This window comes from Amia ocellicauda, chromosome 2 (genome assembly GCF_036373705.1).
Source record: "Amia ocellicauda isolate fAmiCal2 chromosome 2, fAmiCal2.hap1, whole genome shotgun sequence".
NCBI classification, from domain to species: Eukaryota; Metazoa; Chordata; class Actinopteri; order Amiiformes; family Amiidae; genus Amia; species Amia ocellicauda.
The window spans coordinates 42391725-42413839 of NC_089851.1; the positions used below are offsets into that span (position 1 = coordinate 42391725).

The 22115-nt window shown below is 37.9% G+C and overlaps 2 protein-coding genes across 9 annotated transcripts in view; one reads left to right on the forward strand and one right to left on the reverse strand.

The window, feature by feature from the left end:
- The first annotated feature begins 8584 nt into the window (after positions 1-8584).
- LOC136771552 (inositol monophosphatase 1) lies at positions 8585-21356 on the forward strand. Of its 5 annotated transcripts, XM_066723944.1 has the most exons (11): positions 8585-8883; positions 9818-9902; positions 11231-11298; positions 13263-13352; positions 13614-13747; positions 13914-14018; positions 14447-14492; positions 16474-16582; positions 17688-17796; positions 18547-18698; positions 19257-21356. In XM_066723944.1, the coding sequence occupies exons 4-11, from the start codon at positions 13290-13292 to the stop codon at positions 19373-19375; spliced, it is 837 nt and encodes a 278-aa protein (XP_066580041.1). In that variant the 5' UTR covers positions 8585-8883; positions 9818-9902; positions 11231-11298; positions 13263-13289; the 3' UTR covers positions 19376-21356. The 5 variants fall into 5 exon arrangements, with proteins under 5 accessions (XP_066580041.1, XP_066580060.1, XP_066580049.1 ...); XM_066723963.1 differs by lacking the exon at positions 11231-11298; XM_066723952.1 differs by lacking the exon at positions 9818-9902.
- An 88-nt stretch (positions 21357-21444) lies between these two features.
- Positions 21445-22115, reverse strand: part of LOC136771532 (E3 ubiquitin-protein ligase RNF31) — a 35007-nt gene continuing 34336 nt past the window's right edge. For all 4 annotated transcript variants that reach the window (XM_066723897.1, XM_066723888.1, XM_066723916.1 and 1 more), the window contains one exon: positions 21445-22019. In XM_066723897.1, coding sequence (XP_066579994.1) covers positions 21852-22019 — 168 coding nt within the window. In that variant the 3' untranslated portion in view covers positions 21445-21851. The remainder of the gene's footprint in view (positions 22020-22115) is intronic.

Genomic DNA, 22115 nt, shown 5'->3' on the forward strand with positions numbered 1-22115 from the left:
AGACTGTCCCACCACAACTGGCCTGATACTCCACCGGCCCCGCACGTTCACACACCTGCCCCTAATCCTACCACTATAGTATACAGGACACTACTGGAGTACTTACTATTGTTGTTACTCAACACACAGATCTGTGATTGACACTCTGTCAACTGTTGTAAGAGTTATACAAAACACATATTGAATTGTCAACATCCAGCAGCAGCCCCCCATTTGATCAAATGAATGAATGAATAATAATACAACTTCATGTGTATAGCATTAATGGGGCTGGAGAAAAGTAGCTTAACACTAAACTTCAGTTGTAATTCATAGTAGCTTGAAAAGAGTCCTTGTCATTTTTGTCATAAATGGTTCGTGCCCCCCCAACCCCCCCCCCCCCAATGTTGAGAGAATGTTAAATTGTCCCCACCAATAATTAATGGACAGCTCAAATAAAAATAGACACTATATAACACCCAGTCACAAATGGTGGTTAGATTGTTTTTTTTTTTTTTTTTCCTTCCTCCTTAAGTTTTCTTTCATGTCTAATCATGTTGTTGCCTGTTTTATCAAAGGGATCATGTAAGAGAACGTGTCAATCAAAATGAGAATAGAGTCTTCTTATTGTCTCCTGATGGCACACAAGATCAAACGTATACTTTAAATGTTATTTTATTGATTTTTATTTTGAGCACCTGGCAAATGAAAAAAGGTGAGAAGGGCTGATACAAAATACACAGATACAGATACAGTATTACTATTTCCGCTTAGTTTTTATACCTGCATTAATGGCGAAACCAAAATATATTTTAATGTAGTGGTTGCTAAAGGGAAAATACTGAAACCATCCTGATTGAGCTGTGTGTGAAGACTGGGTCTACTGGATTCGGACATTAGTTGCTGAGAACTGGTGACAGTGTCATGTCAGCAATGATTGACTGGGATGTCTCAGTCACACAGAAAGCTCCTTATATTGCGATACTAATGTTAGCAATACCAATACTATAATAACTATAGATTCTCACTAAATAACATTACTCTTCTGCCTTCAGTTATTCAGCATGTCTCGGTCACCTAAAACAGAAAGTCAACATTCGAGTCCTTAAAAAGTTTCCAATGTTCCTTTCAAAATATTCATCCAATTCTAGTGCTGAGGCTGCAGAGAAACAGAGAGAACTGCCAACAGGAGTCCGAGCATTGTTTTCTCATGCTGAAGCTCTTGTCAGGCAGCTGTTTCCTCAGCCGAAGCAGAGAGAAGTTTTAGTGTCCAAGGCTCATGGCTGAGACTCATATCTCATGGTTTGTCATGTCCATAAAGAAGAACTGGACTTTTTGGATAGAAAGGGTATCTGCCAGGAATTTATGGCTCCAAATGAAAGACGGAAACGTGTTCGGATGTTTTACCTAGAACCAATTAAGCTTCAGGCAGTGATGCTGCGGTCAGTGGGCATGAGTGCTTGTTGTTGCCTTTTTGTTATTAGTTTGTTGTGTAAGTTATTAAGCATTGATGTACAGGTAGCTCCATGCAATTTTAAGTTATTCAAATCTAAGTTAATTTTAAATTGTTAATGGCTTTGATGCTGCCACAATACAAAAATATATGGTTTTAGTTACTTGTCTTGTTCTTCTCATTATTACTATCATATTCTTATCATTTTTTATTAGATGGGTTGATGGCGGGGGTCAACAAACAGACAGCAGTGACCCCGCCAATGTTGGAGACAGTTCTCTTAATTTCTATCTTACAACTCACTCCTCAACCCTCTGCCTCGATTCAGACTCTACTCCACTACTCCCCCCTCTCCACTGGTTACCGGTTTCAGCTCCAGTTCAAGACTTTGGTTCTTGCCTACCATTGTCTCAACCAGACTGCACATAGTTACCTACCGACTCTCATCTTTTCTTACAATCCCTTCAAACCACTCCAGTCTTCCTGCACTAGACACACTCTACCCCCTCTCTGCTTCCCTTCCTCCAGAGCCTGCTCCTTTTCCACCCTTGCCCCAAAGTGGTGGAATGATCTACCAACCAAGGTCAGGATTACACAATCTCTGACCACCTTCCAGCATCTATTTAAACTGTTCCTATAATACCACAGCCTAATCTCCTGGACAGCTCAGCATTCTTGCTTTTATGCACTTTCTTATTAAAATATGCTCCCTCATGCTCCTGATTACTTATGCATTTTTAGCACATTTTACTGTAACTTCTCCTATGCCTGCCCCATCCAAAGTAAAATGCTCCTTGTATGTGCTAAGGCTTAGCACATACTAGGGACATAATCATTTTATTGTATCTTTACTTGTTGGTTCATTTATAGGGCCTTTGCTTTTTCTAATCTATATTAATGATCTGGACTCTGGGATAGTTAGCAAACTTGTAAAATTTACAGATGATACTAAAATAGGTGGCTCAGCAGATACAATCTTGGCAGCACAGGCTATTCAAAGGGACTTAGATAATATTCAGTTGTGGGCCGACACCTGGCAGATGAAATTCAATGTGGGCAAGTGCAAGGTATTACATGCAGGTAACAAAAATATCCACTATAATTACAGTATGGGAGGAATAGAACTAGATGAAGTAACACATGAGAAAGACCTAGGAGTCTATGTGGACTCCTCACTTTCTCCATCCAAACAATGTGGGGAAGCAATAAAAAAGGCAAACACAATGTTAGGGTATATTGTCAAAAGTGTAGAATTGAGAACAAGGGCAGTGATGTTCAGACTGTACAATGCACTAGTTAGAGCTCATCTGGATACTGTGTACAGTTCTGGGCTCCACACTTCAAGAAAGATATCGCTGCTCTAGAGGCAGTTCAGAGGAGAGCAACCAGACTTATTCCAGGTCTGAAGGGAATGTCCTACTGAGAGACTGAGGGACCTGAACCTTTTCACCCTGGAACAGAGGAGACTACATGGGGACTTGATTCAAGTCTTCAAAATCATGAAAGGCATCGACCACATCAAACCAGAGGAGCTTTTCCAGATCAGCAGGGACACACGGACCCGGGGACATAAATGGAAATTGGGCTTCAATGGCATTCAAGACAAAAAACAGGAGACACTTCTTCCCACAGAGAGGCATCACAATCTGGAACAAACTCCCCAGCGATGTGGATGAAGCTGAAAATTTGGGGACATTTAAAAATAGACTGGATAGGATCCTTGGATCACTTAGTTATTAATGGACACCAAATGAGCACGATGGGTCGAATGGCCTCCTCTCGTTTCTAAACTTTCTTATGTTCTTATATTAGAATATATACAAATTGTATTTTATACTGATTGTATTTACGGCACTGTAATGTCTTGAAAATGTTTCTTGTGAAAATTGTAAGTCACCCTGTGGAAGGGCATCTTCTAATAAATAATCCTACTCCTATAATCCTATAATTAGCTCTCTAGGGTCAGCCCATTTCACAAGTTCGTAGTTGTAAGCAGGGTATCCAGGGCCATGCCCATAATCATGGTCCTTTCCCAGTGGTTGTTATTCAGAGCAAGGTGTCAGTCAAAATGAAGATTCAAAAGCCAGAAAATCCAATCAAAACAATAATCTCCCTTTCTGTGTGTCTCAGTACTGCGCACACCATCCTCGGGTACAATGTGATGTATAATGGAGCGTGTGCTCCTTATATTGGCGGCTAAACAAACCGCAGGTGCGCTACCTGTCAGTATTCTTAGGTACCCTGCTGGTATTTTTCCATACTGACATGCCCTGATTGTGTTGTATTCTTCAATTTCTTCTTCTTATAATAATAATTTATTTTATCATTTTAATTGATTTTTTTTATTTGTCCGGTGCATTTTCAGTTATTTTCAATGTATTTGACCCTTTTTGTTTGGTTGCAGTTTTTGCTTTAATCATGTTTGTTTTGTTGTTTTGTGCACTTGTTTATTTGAAGTTCATGTATTTTGTTTATGTTAAACCACTAATTTTTAAGTGATTTTAAGAATTGATTTAATTTTTTTTTAATCATGAGTATTAAAATTTATATGAATGTTTTTATTCTTGAAATGTAAAATACTTTACCAAATAAAATAGTATTTTTATAATAATAATAATAAAATGGATGTAGTTCCCTGACCAAGGGCTGGATTAAATCAAATTTTGACCCACCCACTAATAGCAAACTACAAACCAGTACATCATAGCATTTACATTTATGATTAGAGAAAGTGGCATCGTACTAAAAATGCAGCCACAACCGAGTACAGTTCTGTACTTTTCCATTAGTGGGTGGGTCAAAGTTTTGATTTAATCTGGCCCCAAATCATGACTTTGAAACACCTATCAATACAAAATGACAGTCCCAATATCTGATGACATTTTGTTTGGCAGAGAATCAATGCAAGCCTCTCTCCAAGCAATATGTTAATTGATTATCTATAAAAGTAGTACCCCTCATTCACAATTCAATCCAAAGTCAAGTTTCTACACTTTGGGTTTTGAGGGATCATGTGTCTGTTTTTTTCATACAAAAGCATCACTTGAGCTCAAAATTATTAGACTCTGACCTGGAATTCCTGCCTGCCTCCAAAGGAGCACTGGTCATGTTACAAATGGTAATGTAAATACTTTTTACCATTAAAAAAATACATTTAGAGTCACCAAGTACTGAACTCCATTTACCACTACAACTGCTTCTGGAGGGGTGAAACAAAGGATGTATCCTGCAATACACAGCCTATGCTGTATATCCACTTGCACGAAAGATAAAAAAGCTATTTAAAACAAGCAACGCGGGCTGCTCCCATTGTTCAGTTGCAATCAGCATGACAGTTGTCAAGTCTGAAGAGCATGCATTCTAATGATGGGTATGTGCACAGCAGGACTGTTAACAAGTGGGTTGTGTAACCAGTTGCACAATGCAGCTTGCTCTGTTATGGACCAAGCCTGAAGGGTGTTATCTTTTTTGTTTTTGTTTTGTTTTTTACCGTGCTGCTGGACACTGCTGGACACCAGGTTGGACAGTGATGGCTCTGAGGGTGATGGGAGGGCAGCTGAGCACCAGAGCACCATGGTGTCAACTCCCACCCAGAACAGGGAGGTAGTTATAGCAGGAGACTCAATTCTTAGAGGCATAGATCACACAGTGTGTTCTAGTGATAAGGAGACCTGCATGTATCTTGCCTGCCTGGTGCTCAGGTTGCAGATCTCCCTAAACTAGTAGACGGGCTACTGGTCAAACCCGGGGGAATCCACTGGTCATTGTCTACATTGGAACCAATGACATAGGAAAAGGTAGGGCAGAGGTTCTGCAAGACAAATGTAAAGAGTTAGGAATGAAACTAAAGAGCAGAACCTCCACAGTAGTTTTGTCCAAAATACTTCCGGTACCACGTGCATGGCCAGGGAGACAGGCAGAGATTAGAAAGTTCAACACGAGGGAAGAGGGCTTTAGATTTATTGGGCATTGGTCTTATTTCTGGGATAGATGGGACCTGTAAAAAACCGGACAGTCTACATCTAAACAGAAGGGGGGCTAATGCATTCGGAGAGCGTATGTGCAGAGTAATTGAGAATCTCTTATACTAGGGACCAGGGGGGCAGGGAACTCTGACAATGGGAGACGTTCCACTAAGGAAAGAAAACAGAGGGAAACTGCTAGTAGGAAAGTCCTAAAATGTTTGTACCTCAATGTCAGGAGTATAAGGAACAAGATGTTAGACCTAGAAGCCACAGTGCTGGCGGGTGACTATGATGTTGTAGGAGAGACAGAAACATGGCTTACAGAAAATGATGGGGATGAATGCAAGTTGAAAGGATACACACAGTTTAGGATGGACAGGCAAAATCAAAGAAGTGGTGGGGTAGCATTATATGTCAGAAATGACATTGAGGCAGAAGAACTCAAATTAGATCCTAGTAACAAAACAGAATCTTTGTGGGTTAAACTTTGGAATAAAAGATCTGGAGGATTAGCGGTAGGAGTGTGTTACAGACCACCCAACTCAGATATTCAGAAAAGATGTTGCATTATACAATGTAATCAGGACTGCATGTAGCAAGGATGTGGCTGTTATAATGGGGGATTTAAATTTCCCAAACATAGACTGGGAAGCAGAAATAGAAATGGTGGAGATGGTAAATGACTGCTTTCTAACTCAGTTTGTCAGGGAACCAACCAGAGAGAGTGTATGTATTGACTTGATCTTTTCAAATGACCAAGATAGAGTCAGAGGGACACTAGTTAGAGAACCAATGGCAAATATGGTTAGCTTTGAGGCATTCTTTCAAAAAACGTCTAAAACAATGGTCTAAAGTTTTTGAAAAGCAACCTTGAATCTATGAGACGGCACTTAGAAGAGTTAGACTGGAGCACACTGGATACAGATTCAGTCAAAAATTGATGGTTATATTTTAAGAATATACTACTTGAGGCTCAGGAGAAATTTCTACCAAAACTTAGCAAACTGAGGACCAAAAAACACTGGCCAAAATGGTTAAGTAGAAGATTGCAAAAAAATCAATCAAATCAAGAGAAAGAAAATGTTGTATAGCCCATACAAAAGAGATAGAGATTTAATAAAATACAAAGAAAATATAGAACTACAAAGAGATGTTAAGGGAGGGATCAGGAAAGAATAGAGCGAAATAGAAAGAAACATAGCTCTTAGAGCTAAAACTAATGCAAAGATCTTTTTTCAATACTACAACAGCAAGAGGTCAATAAAGGAGGAAGTGAACCGGATAAAGGCTTAAAATTGAATTATCTTACAAAATGAACAAGATGTGACAGAGGTTTTTACAAAAGAAAAATCTGATAACATGCCAGAGGTTAACAATCAGTCCAGTCAAACCCTAAGAGAGATCAAGATAAATGAGGAGGAGGTAATAAAGGGACTAGCAGAATTAAAAACAAAAAAATCACCTGGGCCAGATGGTATATTTCCAACAGTACTTAAAGAAATGGGGGAAATTATTTATAGGCTGCTAACACGGATATTCCAAAAGACACTTAGAACAGGGGATGTGCAAACTGATTGGAAGATGGAACATGTCATACCAATCCACAAGAAAGGGGACAAAACTGAGCCAGGAAATTACAGACCAATCAGTCTCACCTGTAAAATGTTGGAAAAAATGAATAGACAGAAAATAGAGGAGCATCTTAATGAAAACCATATTCTTGGAGATAGTCAACATGGGTTTAGATGAGGCAGATCATGTCTTACTAATTTATTTGAGGTTTTTTGAAAATGCAACTGCAGCTGTAGATCATGTGAAAGCATATGATATGATATACCTAGATTTTTAAAAAGCTTTTGATAAGGTTCCACATCAAAGACTGATCCTCAAATTGGAAGCTGTAGGCATTCAGGGTAATGTAAGTAGATGGATTATGAACTGGTTGATGTATAGGAAACAGAGGGTGTTGATTAGAGGAGTTGCTTCTAACTGGAGTGAGGTTGTTAGTGGAGTTCCACAGGGATCAGTATTAGGGCCTTTGCTTTTTCTAATCTATATTAATGATCTGGACCCTGGACAGTTAACAAACTTGTCAAATTTGCAGATGATACTAAAATAGGTGGATCTGCAGATACAATCTTAGCAGCTCAGGTTATTCAAAGGGACTTATTCAGTTGTGGGCACCTGGCAAATGAAATTGAATATGGACAAGTGCAAGGTAATACATACAGGCAGTGTTCGAACTGAGGGGAGGGGGGCAGGAGTAAAGAGACTCCCCATAAGAGAGACTTGGAGGGTCTTTTACATTTTATTTAATTGAATAACAGCCGCTTCCCCCGGACAGCACGTCGCCAGAAACTCGCCCCTCCCCACACCACAAAATTAAGAAATGCAATAAATAAATACATAGCATACGAAATACAAGAATAAATAATTAAAATACGAAATAAAATTAAAAAATAGATTATTAATTAATTTTGGCACGGATTACCCTTTTCGTTCAGCTCTCTACCTTTAAACTCAAGCATTCAGCTCTCAACCACGCATTTGCAGGAGACACACAGAGGGACAGACTTTTGCAAAGGCACTGCCTCCTCCTATTAACCAAGGAGGAGCAATCTAAGAAAAAACTAATTTACAGTATGTGTGCATCTCGTTTATGCTCAATAGATTGCAGTTTATTTCAATTGACTGATTTCCTTATATGAACTGCAACTCAGTAAGATATTTGAAATAGTTGCATGTTGCGTTTATATTTTTGTTCAGTGGCCTATATATTTATCAGTTCAAAGGGAAATTATAATTTCTGGTATATATTGATGTACCGATTTTAAATATATCTCCTGTATTTGACTAGAATTGGCCCTTTTTGTATAAGAAAATATAGGGATCATACATCATTGATGATATATTACAAATATATGTTTGTTCCATAAGGGTCATTATAAAAGAAAGAAAGGGGGTTAGCTAGATATTTTAACCCAATGCTCCAGTTAAATGCTTTAACTTAACTAAAACGTCCTGGATAATTCATTATGTGTTGTTACAGATTAACTACAGACATGCTTAGGATACATTCAAAATGGCTGCTAGTTGAACCTTAATGTAAATTTCAGAGCGTTGGTCTGTACAGCTAGGCGTCAGTGGTGGAGGTGCGTATGACGTCATGACGTACCCGCGGCAGGGCTGAGGTAACTGACGCTTTCCTCTCAGATCAAACGGTACCGTACTTTTCCATTAGCCCGGCTGAACATCGCGACTTCCTGCCTCCCCCTTTTTGTTTCGTTTTCTTTCTTCTCCAAAGCCGGCAGTGCAACTCGATGAACATGAAACGACTGTGCTTGTAGTAATTTTCCTATTGCCCACCCTCCATTGTGACACGGCTATTTATTTTGACTACATCCACGCAGATCTGACACTCCGCAGTCTGAAGCCAGGAGAGCAGCAGCACACTGACAGCAGCCGGTGACGTCATTGGGAAGACAGGTACATGCAATACAGTTTCTTATGAAGGTGCTTCGATGCCAGTGAAAAATCATTAGTCCAGGAGGGAAAAGTCATGTAATGTGCTGTGTGTTCAATCTCTGAAATTGACAGTCAACTGTTCGCAGTACAAAATAATAATAATAAAAAAGATATAGCTACGTTTTATGATGAATAACTGCAGTAACAAGAGAGTGGTCTTACTGATTTACTGCGCGTCTATTTTTGTGCGCATGCGTTCAATCAATCAGTTCTTTTTTATTTTGTATAGCGCCTTTCGCACGGCACCCACAGCGTGCTTTACAGATTGGTAATCAGAAAACATAAACTAGAATAAACCATTAGTCACAGAGGAGAGAAAAACAAAAACGCTATGGGTGGCAGATTGTTATAGGATCCACATGTCAAGTGCAGAATGCATTGCACAGCCTGTTTGACAAGTACAGGCTACAATAGTGAGCCAATCATATTCTGTTTATAAAGCCTGTCAAAACTAATTGGAGTCCTTTGAATGCAACACTCAATATCACTTTCTGTCTGTTGAAAGCACATTTGTAGCTAGAAATACCTGCTTCTTTAGTGAAGAAATTATAACTAATTAAAAAAAAAAAAACTAAAAGTTACATAGGTAGCTCCAGAGCTCTGTTTGGTTTGCTTCTATAATAAAAAATCAGTTTCTTCCATTAAAGCTTCTACATTAAATATAACAGTAATTGAATAATAATAAAATAATGTGCCACTAGTTCTTTATCTTTTTTGTGTAGGTGTTTATATGTCTTATTCTGTAACGAACACATGGTTCTTAGGTAACACATTGGTGTAAAACAGTATCAAACACCCAGCCTAGTATAAAACATCTCAAACTTATTTTCTGTGATAGTGGTTAGAAATATGTTAATTGATACATATATAGTTGCTTTATTGTTACATTTTTCAGTGAGTTTTGGGGCAATTAAGACCTTTATTGAGCATTGGGGCCAGCATTGTATGCAGCAAATTAAAAACCAACATCATACATTGAGGTACTTTTCCATTTAATTAGCTTTTTCAATGCTTTCCTACTGTTGTAAGTTTAATAACCACTTTTGACACATCCCAGTGGATAAAACAGATAAAGATACAGAGTCTGGTATGGGAAAGTGACTAGGGTCAATTATAAAGCTCCCTAAGTATATTTGTTTTTAGTTATAACTTCCAATTGCTGGATCAAGACTCTTTGCCATGCTGACTGACAGTGTTTTAACTGTGTTGTGAACAGAATCTGTTTCTTTTCTGTTAATCTGAATCAAATAGATTTTTAGTTTTTGGTGTTTATTACTTAAACACTAGAAATTTCCACACTTCCAATGTTTAAGTCAGATGCTTAGTTTAAGTTCAGATAGAATGTGATTTTTCCCAACACGAAACTATGGCCAGATTAAAATCAAAACTTTGACCCAAAATGTGATGTATAATGGAGCGTGTGCTCCTTATATTGGCGGCTAAACAAACCGCAGGTGCGCTACCTGTCAGTATTCTTAGGTACCCTGCTGGTATTTTTCCATACTGACATGCCATGATTGTGTTGTATTCTTCAATTTCTTCTTCTTATAATAATCATAAAATGGATGTAGTTCCCTGACCAAGGGCTGGATTAAATCAAATTTTGACCCACCCACTAATAGAAAACTACAAATCTGTCCATAGTAGTGATTACATTTATGATTAGAAGAAAGTGGCATCTTAGTAAAAATGAAGCTTTAACTGAGTACAGTTCTGTAGTTTTCTATTAGTGGGTGGGTCAAAGTTTTGATTTAATCTGGCCCCAGGTGTGGCAGAAGTGTACAATTAATAATAATTATAATCATAATAGTAATGCTATAGCCTACAGATATTAACATTTGGCTATAAAATAAAGTATATACACTGTTAAAGATGGGCTAATAAAAAGCACAAGTAACAATCAAGATTGCACTGTACTCTTTTTATTATTGTTTCTCATAATGTATAATAATATGTAGGTGTAAAGAAGCTTTTCAGGTTTCTAGTATGACCTCTTTTCTAGTATGTCAACCTTTGCAAAGTAGCATGATTTACATATTTTCCTTTCAGGGCTCCAAACAAAATAACACAAAGCAAAACAGATGACATATGTTACCACTGTCTGTGATTCAAACTAGTCCCTAGCCTACCCCTGCTGAAAGAATTGAATAATGTATTTAAGCCCTAGTAATTTCTCCCCATTGGCTGCGTTCAAAGCGTGACTGATCTTCAGAGCTTATGAGGGGTAATCTTATCTATAAAGCCAGGGAGAGCACAGCAAACGTTTAGCTTAATAGTGTAATATTCTAAGTGTTTTTCTTTTTAATAGATTGCATTGAAATGAACATGTCTGTAATGCAGTGCATTTGCTGTCTTGCTACATCTTGCTAATAATGAGTAAGTAATGTGTATGCTATTTTTTCCAGTTAGATTTGATCATATAAGTAACTTTTAACATTTAAAACTCTACAAATAATGGCAGATATCAAATGTGCTCTTTCAGGGTTTCAGGATTTGTCCTCTGAGAATTTCCTGGATAGCGGAAACACAGCAGAAAGAACATAGAAGCACCGGTTTTGTCTTCCCTGCTTCCTCAAGTCATTATGCAACTGACATTTTTATGTACTTACTGTGTCTGCATTCCATAACCCCCTTTTAACTGGAATGCTTTCTATAAATTATTCAATTTGCCAATGCCTTTTGGTTACAAGGGCAGATACTGGTATGTGCCAACTGAAAATATTAGTCAGTCCAGTCCAGTCCCTCCAGTCCAGTCCCTCAGGTGTCATTTTAAACACAATCACATCATTTCACATAACAATACTATCGTCACCCCCCCTTTTCTCTCTCTCCCTCTCTCACTCTTTACCTTTGTTCGGGGATATCAAATTCAGGCTGAAAGTCATCAAAACTACAAGAATACACTTTGGATGCATATTCTGTAGAAGAGGACTCTGACCTTACGGTCACACTGTATTCCTATATCAATGACAAAATACACAAAGTTGAGAATACATCTGATTATATAGCCTATATACGCATTCAGACTTTTACTAAAGTTTATTTTTATTTTTTTAGGTGCAGAACAGGGTTTCCAAAAATGTATTTACAGTATACTATAAAATGGGTATTGCATTTTTTGACAAGAGATTGTCTACTTCGCTTTTTTTCAGATTCATATTTTATGTTGGTGTTTTCAGATTTTATTTCTGGTTATTATTATAACACAAACACATTGTGTAACATATAAACAAATTCTGTTAACATATAAACACATGAATTCTGTACCTAGGTCATTTTTCATTGTGGTCTGTTTGGGTACCTACGGAAGTGAATGTTTTCATTTCAGTTTGAACAAAACTTGATACTGCAGTGGAAATTGTGTGTGTGACTTGGTTTGCCATGATTGTGGAAGAGGAGGCAGATACTTCACTCATTTAGTATGTAAATGTACGTACACAATAAACAACACATATGTACACATGGCATGCATATCCCAATATTTATAAAATAATTATATATATATATATATATATATATGAAAGATTGGAAGATGAAAAGCTGGAGTTGGAGTGTTCGGTTGGCATTTATTAATAAACAACAACAAGTATAACAACCCCTGTTATACATAAGAAAAAAACAAATTACTTTGTGCAGATTGTACTTGATTTAGAAAGTTAAAATTAACCTTGTGAAACCATTCAATAAAGAAAATCACGCACTTAACATAGGTTACTGTGCATTAGTCTAATCACACTAATCATACACACCAGTGCAGGAGAGTGGGAAGATTTAAGTGATGCAATGTGATCACTGCAGATTGCTGAATATTTCCTCTATTTCCTCAGCTGTGAACACAGTAACACTACATATTGTCCATGGAAACTATAATTACTATTAGGGAGTGAGACTGTGAAATGCTAATACTCGGTTGACTTGACAACAATAATTACTTGCGTTGCCATGGTAAAGTCAAATCTGGTACTTTTTCCGCTGTGTTTCCTCTATCATAGAAATTATGACACAACACATCCTAAAGTGTTAAAAGTTGTTTATGTGATAGAATCGAACTGGAAAAATGCCATACGTCTTACATATACACTAATTGTAACATGTAAATATGCATCAAACCATAATTTGAACTGCTCACCTTTAAGTTGACTAGCAAAACATGTTAAATCATTGAAAATGATGTTGATACAAATTATGCCTACATTTATTTTAAGTGTTCCTAGTCTTTTTGTTTTCATGTGTGAAGAAATGTTTGGAGATTGTAAACTTACCTTCTAAAGTGAAAATGAATTTGTCTTGTATTGCAGCACATATATTCAGGGAGACTCTGTTTTTGATCTTTTACTCAGCTTTCACGGGCAAGTACATTTGGCAAAATGGCTGATCAATGGCAGGAAGCATTTGATCACGCAGTAGCTGTTGCTCGGAAAGCGGGAAAAGTAAGTTACGCCACTTACATTTATATATCTCCAAAGCACCTTCCGAAATCCCCATCCCCCAGTTTATTTATGTTTAAGTTTCTTACATAAACTATTAAGACTTTAAAAAGTTTATATACATAATACAATATTAATGACACAATATTATGAAAAAAGGCAAATATTGTCTTCCTTAATGCTTTTAATAATTTTGTATATATAATTGTGTTGTCTTTGCCATTTTGCCCCCTAGAAATGTATTTTTGTTGTTGTCATTTGCAGGTTGTCCGGGATGCTTTACAAAATGAAGTAAAAGTAATGCATAAAAGCTCTTCAGTGGACTTAGTAACAAAGACAGACCAAAAGGTAGAGAAGCTGATTATTGCTTCTGTGAAAGAGAAGTTCCCAACACATAGGTAGGCTGTTCTCCACTCCCCAGTGTAAATGTGAACAGAATGTAAAATTTGTATTGTCTAGTAACTGGCAGTTAAATGTAATGTTTTAAAATGTTCTTGGACACTTGACTAACTGAAGCAGAGCTTTGATTTTGTCATTATAGTGTTTTTGCGCTTTCCTTTTCAGTTTTATTGGAGAAGAATCTGTTGCTGAGGGACATAAATGCGAGCTGACAGACAATCCCACCTGGATCATTGACCCAATCGACGGCACTACAAACTTTGTGCATGGGTCAGTATTCCATCTGTAATAACTATGTATTTCTGTTTTTTGATAGTTTTTTTTACTACATGTATTGATGATGGACTTGAGGTCTCCTTTCCACTATTCCAGTTTCCTCATTTACTTTTCTATCCAGAGTAGGGAATCTGTGAATTTCCAAAGGTGTCCACAGCATATCTTTCAAGATCTGGACACTAGTAGCTGCTTTTGGGTCATTTTCTTACTGGCAATGATCGTTGGTGTAAGGGAAGCTGTAGCTTCTTGTTGTGTGCAGTCAGTATACAGAAGGGCTCTGTTGAAGTAATATGCCATCAGCTTTTAGAAATAGTAACACAATAGTTAATAATAGGATTTTTTTATGATTAATCTTTTAGGCTGTTTTTTTATTTTATTTTTTTATCTTTGACTATGAATGTTTATTCTCTCATTCATTTTAGGTTTCCCTTCATTGCGGTGTCTATTGGCTTTGCAGTCAAGAAGGAGGTAACTTTCATATTGTACTTCAAAAAGCTATTAAAAAGAAACCAAACTAAAACTAATATATATATATATATATATATATATATATATCTTCACATTAAAACCGAAAAATAATAATAATTCCTTAACATGATTTGTATTATTGGAGTATCCTAGACAATATAGTTGAATGCTATTGAACTCAATACAATATTTAATGTTAAATACAATATTTGTATCATATAAAATCTGTTACAAGCCACACACAAGGCAGTGTAACCAAAAGAGATAAACTGTGCATATAGAAAAACACCAATACAAGTATTTTTGGAACTCAGTGTATCTAACCTTGATGTCAATGCTGATGATTCTTGGTATACAGTGAGGGAAAAAAGTATTTGATCCCCTGCTGATTTTGTACGTTTGCCCACTGACAAAGAAATGATCAGTCTATAATTTTAATGGTAGGTGTATTTTAACAGTGAGAGACAGCAAAAAAATCCAGAAAAACGCATTTCAAAAAAGTTATCAATTGATTTGCATGTTAATGAGGGAAATAAGTATTTGACCCCTTCGACTTAGTACTTGGTGGCAAAACCTTTGTTGGCAATCACAGAGGTCAGACGTTTCTTGGAGTTGGCCACCAGGTTTGCACACATCTCAGGAGGGATTTTGTCCCACTCCTCTTTGCAGATCCTCTCCAAGTCATTAAGGTTTCGAGGCTGACGTTTGGCAACTCGAACCTTCAGCTCCCTCCACAGATTTTCTATGGGATTAAGGTCTGGAGACTGGCTAGGTCACTCCAGGACCTTAATGTGCTTCTTCTTGAGCCACTCCTTTGTTGCCTTGGCTGTGTGTTTTGGGTCATTGTCATGCTGGAATACCCATCCACGACCCATTTTCAATGCCCTGACTGAGGGAAGGAGGTTCTCACCCAAGATTTGACAGTACATGGCCCCGTCCATCGTCCCTTTGATGCGGTGCAGTTGTCCTGTCCCCTTAGCAGAAAAACACCCCCAAAGCATAATGTTTCCACCTCCATGTTTGACGGTGGGGATGGTGTTCTTGGGGTCATTCCTCCTCCTCCAAACACAGCGAGTTGAGTTGATGCCAAAGAGCTCGATTTTGGTCTCATCTGACCACAACACTTTCACCCAGTTCTCCTCTGAATCATTCAGATGTTCATTGGCAAACTTCAGACGGGCCTGTACATGTGCTTTCTTGAGCAGGGGGACCTTGCGGGCGATGCAGGATTTCAGTCCTTCACGGCGTAGTGTGTTACCAATTGTTTTCTTGGTGACTATGGTCCCAGCTGTCTTAAGATCATTAACAAGATCCTCCCGTGTAGTTCTGGGCTGATTCCTCACCGTTCTCATGATCATTGAAACTCCACGAGGTGAGATCTTGCATGGAGTCCCAGACCAAGGGAGACTGACAGTTATTTTGTGTTTCTACCATTTGCGAATAATCGCACCAACTGTTGTCACCTTCTCACCAAGCTGCTTGGCGATGGTCTTGTAGCCCATTCCAGCCTTGTGTAGGTCTACAATCTTGTCCCTGACATCCTTGGACAGCTCTTTGGTCTTGGTCATGGTAGAGAGTTTGGAATCTGATTGATTGATTGCTTCTGTGGACAGGTGTCTTTTATACAAGTAACGAGCTGAGATTAGGAGCACTCCCTTTAAGAGAATGCTCCTAATCTCAGCTTGTTACCTGTATAAAAGACACCTGGGAGCCAGAAATCTTGCTGATTGATAGGGGATCAAATACTTATTTCCCTCATTAACATGCAAATCAATTTATAACTTTTTTGAAATGCGTTTTTTCTGGATTTTTTTGTTGTTATTCTGTTTCTCACTGTTAAAATACACCTACCATTAAAATTATAGACTGATCATTTCTTTGTCAGTGGGCAAACGTACAAAATCAGCAGGGGATCAAATACTTTTTTCCCTCACTGTATATGAGGTGTTTAAAGGAAAAAATAAATAAATGTGTCTTACAGCTGGAATTCGGTGTGGTTTACAGCTGTGTGGAGGATAAAATGTACACGGGCCAGAGGGGAAAAGGTGCATATTGCGATGGAGTTCAATTGAATGTCTCAGCCCTGAAAGGTGAGTGGAAACAGTTTAGTGAAATGAATGTGAAACAAGAGGAAAGGAAAACAAAAAACAAAAACAATGTGGGGAACTTCGCTACTCTTGTTTAAATTCAGCTGTGGTCACATGGCTTAATGTCTGGCTGCAGTCTCAAAAGACAGGCGTGTGGTGTTTTTTTGTTGAACTGTTAGTTAGGAATAGAAGTAGATGAAGTAACGCATGAGAAAGACCTCTTTTCACCCTGGAACAGAGAAGACTATGTGACGAATTGATTCATGTCTTCAAAATCATGAAAGGCATCGACCACATCAAACCAGAGGAGCTTTTCCAGATCAGCAGGGACACACGCACCCGGGGACACAAATGGAAATTGGGCTTCAATGCATTCAAGACAGAAAACAGGAGACACTTCTTCCCACAGAGAGGCATCAGAATCTGGAACAAACTCCCCAACGACAATTTGGGAACATTTAAAAATAGACTGGATAGGATTCTTGAAACGAGCACGATGGGTCAAATGGCCTCCTCTCGATTGTAAACTTTCTTATGTTCTTATATTCTTAAACAAGCCTCAAAATGCTGCCAATACATTTAGAGCAAATTAAACAAAGTTTAATGTGTACCTAGCTTACCTGCCAAAACAGAATCCAATTTGACTTGTCAGTTCTGCCGTGGGCTGACTGAAATTAATAATTATGTATCTTTGGTGGTGCCTTCCAGTATACATGCCCTCAAATGAAACTGTTTGACAATTTATTGTGCAGTCCCACATCACTGGCACCACAGAGGTATTGTCCCAAATCGTTCCTCTGTTCTTCAGTGAAACAAAGCAGGAGTAATCTTTATTTTCTCTTTTCCACATTAGCTGCAACAGGAATTAAACTGCAGTAGTACATATACATTTTCCCTCCATATTGATTAATTAAATCTAAAGGCGGCCAGCTCCTCCACTACTGTGCTAATGACCACAATGCTGATTTGCAGTCACCCAAAACGCATACCAGTTAGGAGTTATCATCTGGCCTCTAATTAATCATGGGACCCCCTAGAATCTCTCTGGAGACTTTAGCCAATGGGCAAGCACAGCAGCATAATATCAATGTATGGATCTCTCTTCCAGAAATAAATCATTCCATCATCCTCAGTGAACTGGGCTCCAACCGAGACACCATAGTAGTGAACAAGATATTCTCCACCATGCAGAAGATCCTGTGCATTCCAGTTCACGGGTATGTTTTTCTCTTCATTCTTTTCATCTTTCCATGCCATTGGGCTCTCACCATTTAACAATAAATTAATTATATTTTTGGAAGGCTGTTAATGCATGCCATCACCCCAAAGATGAACGAATCATATCACAATTTGCCTTGTTGATCCCTTGTTGAAATGCAGGTATGTGGCAGGCTTTTCAGGCAGTGGAGATTACCTGGGATGATGTGGGTGGGGTGTAGCTTGCACAGTTTGGCCTGTTGCACAGCAGACTCCTGTAGCTTCTGTCCATAGCTGAATGCTTGCTTTGTAGGCTGGTGGTAACAGTTAAGATTCGTCTCTGTCCATCTGCGTCTCAACACTCTCTGTGTCGTAAGCAGACGAAAGCCAGACTGCATAGGTCTCAGAGGATGCTTGAGATCTTAGTATCAGACATCTGACAGCAGACGGATTTCTTAAAATTTCGTTTTTCCCGGTCAGCACATGCGTGCCTGTCTGCACGCATGCCCCGTTGCATTACAAATCGAGCAGTACATTCTTGCAGAGGCCGAATAGCTCACAGTCAGTTTTGTATCCCTGCTTTTTTATTTGAAAAGAGGTTTCTGAAGTGCAGAAACTGCCCAGGAACATTTTATATTGTCGAATTGTAAGGCCAGCGTTGGATGCAAACTGCCATGTCGCACTTACCCACTATGATCCCTGTTACAGAAGAGCACACCCGTTTTTCTGCTGGGTTGGATAAGTGACATCTGCTCATTTCTGTTTTTCAGGATTCGAGGTTGTGGCACAGCAGCCACCAACATGTGCATGGTGGCCTCAGGGGCAGCGGAGGCTTTCTTTGAGATTGGGATCCACTGCTGGGATATCGCAGCCGGCGCCGCCATTGTTAGAGAGGCCGGTGGGGTCGTGTTTGACGTTGACGGTAAGCAGAAGCAGAAGAGTTTCCTTTGGTTTGGCTACAGATGTATAGAACAATATGAAAAGTTATGGAGCTAGTGTTGCTGGTGCAGTAGTCGCTCACAGAAAATGTTTTCTTCTTCTCTGGAGACCAGCTCTCTCGTTGGAACAACAACAAAAACAACTTTTGAAAAACTGAAGCAAAAGGACTTGAACGCTGAGAAATATAACTGTTTAGTGGGTTATGTTTATTTTGATGCCCAGCTGTAGTGGGTCTACAATATTGTTTCCTAAATTCAACAAGAAATATTAAAACAAGAAAACTCAGCACTTTGTGAAAATGCTCCTCTTTGCTGAAATGTTATTAGTAAAATTGTGAATTGGTACCAATTTCACATATTGGTAAATGTCCAATGAATTAGTCTTGACGACGTATTAAGTTTCAGGAAAGCATGGAAATAATTCATTAGCTTGAAGAGATGGTCAGGCAATTTTGAAAATGTAAATGTAAATGTGCGTTTTGCTCTGGTTTTAAATTTATATATATAAATATATATATATATATATATTTTTTTTTTTTCAGGTGGTCCGTTTGATCTGATGTCCCGAAGAATGGTCTGTGCCAACAACAAAATCATCGCAGACAGAATTATCAAAGAGATCGATGTCTTTCACGTTGAAAGAGATGATGCTAAAAAATGAACATTTAAAAAAAAAAAATACGATACAATATTTTTGCTGTAACATTGGATTATTATTTTTATGTTTTTTGTTTTAGCTTTATGATTCAATGTTTTAATAGGCCCCTAGCACTCAAACTGTTTCCTAATGTAAAATTCTAGGGCTGGTTTCAGACCCAAAGCAGTACTAATCATGGACTAACTACTCAATGTAATTTTAAGTATTATAAATCCCACATGAGAAAACAGCCAATCACAGAGCAGCATTTCAAAACATTCATATCCCTCTTATGTTGTATATAAATGTCATCCATGCATAGAATAATCAGCATTTAAAAAATCTTCAGTTAGCAACAACAGTTCGGGTCATATAAATGCTAGTGTTGCAAGTTTCACAGGATGTACACTTGTTAGGTTTAACTAGCATGGAAACACAGATACAGTTACAGCGTGTCCTTGACCAGAACATTTTCAGACAGGATGAACTGATTGTTACATTTAACAGGAAAATTCACTGTAAAGATATTTCTGTGTTGAATCCTTGTGTGTGTGATCTATTATAAGTTAATATGTCTTATTGTATTAGTGGTGTCATTTTGTGCAGTTTGTGCAGGCAGAACTGCATACGATGACATGTCTTATACAATAAGAGATACCTTTCACATGATGTGTTAACTTATAGAGTAGTCCTAGACTAGTGCTTATCAAGGTCTGTGAAACCAGCCAATAAAGTATAACTAATTTGTAGCAGTTCTTCTATGAATGCATTTCTCTCATTGTCAGTTTGGTTGTCGTTTGCGTTTACACCACAGCTGTACCTTTCTGACATCACCTGTTTTGTGTTTACATGACTTTGGGGCGGGGGGTGGGGGGGTATATATATATATATATATATATATATATAGCCTATATTTTAAAGATTTTACATGTTTCTGGAAGACTTGTGGATTTTATAAACAATCCAATTGTGAAAGCCACCAAAGATGCATATAAAAAATAATGATGTAATATACAGAGTATAAACTCATGTTTTTTGCATTTTGTTTAACTTATTAAATTGATGCAGATTTGTATGCCCGATGACAAGTCTCGGTTTTGGCTTTTCCTTTACTATTGTTTTAATAGTGGATTTCATACTATATGAGGATTCTTTTTATTTTATCATGCAGGTCTTTCATGGATGTAAAAGACAAAAAAAGCAGATCTACTTCACAGTGCGTCTTCCTGGACTCCTTTAATAATGTATAGCCATTGTATTTAAATTAATATATATTCAAACTTTTCAAGTTTGGAAATACATATATTAAAAACTTGTTCTATGCACAGAATTTGGGTATAGCCTTTCATCTGAAGCATCTATTTGCCATTTTACATGCTGCCACCTAGTGTCTTTAACTAACATTGCACATTGAATCCCTCAATACTCAATATTAACAATCTAGCCTGTGTTTGGTCCACAATTTTCCTGATCATGTAGCATATCTCGCACCATCTAATTTCTGTTTGTTACAGTATAAAACAGTTATACCCAAATTATAATATTCCATATCCACCCTTCGCAAACTTTAAGCAAAAGCGCATGTGAACATGACCAAAACAGAAGTCTCACCAATGTGTTCTTCCACGTATTCTCCCTTCAAACACACTTCCAAGTACTATCTATACATTATGTAACTCCAAGTAATGACAATGATTCAGAATATCTCTGCTTAAAATGTCTGCTGCACCACAATTATACTGGCAACGGAAGCCAGTGCCGAAATGTTTTTTCAAGGTTTTATTTTTGTATTGTTAGACCTCAGAATTCAGTACTCCACCAACTGGTACTAACTTATCATTTATCTAAAGGCTATGCTATTAAGCATGTCAACCCCAAGCATACATGTTATGCTCTAATAATAGGTGGGTGCAAAGTCTGTCTATTCTGTACAATATTTCATGGAAAATACTGTACTTATATGTGGAGTTATATATGGTACATTAAAGATATTAATATGTATGCATCTGCAATCTGTTTTTTCATCATCACTATTGAGTTGTTGTTCTGGGTGCAGTAGGAGCGATTAATCACTAGTCTGTGAAAGTATAAACTACATATATAAAAATAATTTATTCATCTGGAAATCAACATCACAGGGTACAATATCCACACCATACATTCATTTAAAAAATCTGTTGCTTAATTGTTGAAAGTTGGATACTGATCTGGCTTTTTCCAACCAAACATAAACACGATAAAGCAAGGATTTGGATAAGCCCCCCAGTACTGCCTGAGCAAAAAGACACCTCAAATGATATGAGTGCTGTTATGTCTGACTTATATTTTCTTCTTCCTTTTAAGAAATCCAAGCGATTTCCTTCATGACAACCAGTGATAACACAACATATTTTATATATTTCCTTGGTCACATGCCTACATTAAAAAGTCCTGTACTCTGTTGAAAAATGTTAATATTCATAGAATCCTTACAAGTGTGAAGAGGTAACCGCCACACTGCTTATTCACTTTGAAGCAGCAGCAAGTGTAAGTCTGAATATCGGTCATGAAGCCTCCTGTCTCCTGGAGCAGCCCATGTAGGCCCAGCAGACAAGTTTAGAGAGGGTCCTGGTACAGCTTTCTGTGGACTGGTTGGGTCATGGCTCAGCTGGATTTCCTTAATCACTTTCTGTGGAAATAAAGCAAGACACAAACAGCATAAAAAAACAAGCACTACAAACCACTGACACCAAAATGTATAAAACAATAATTGACTTCCAATAAA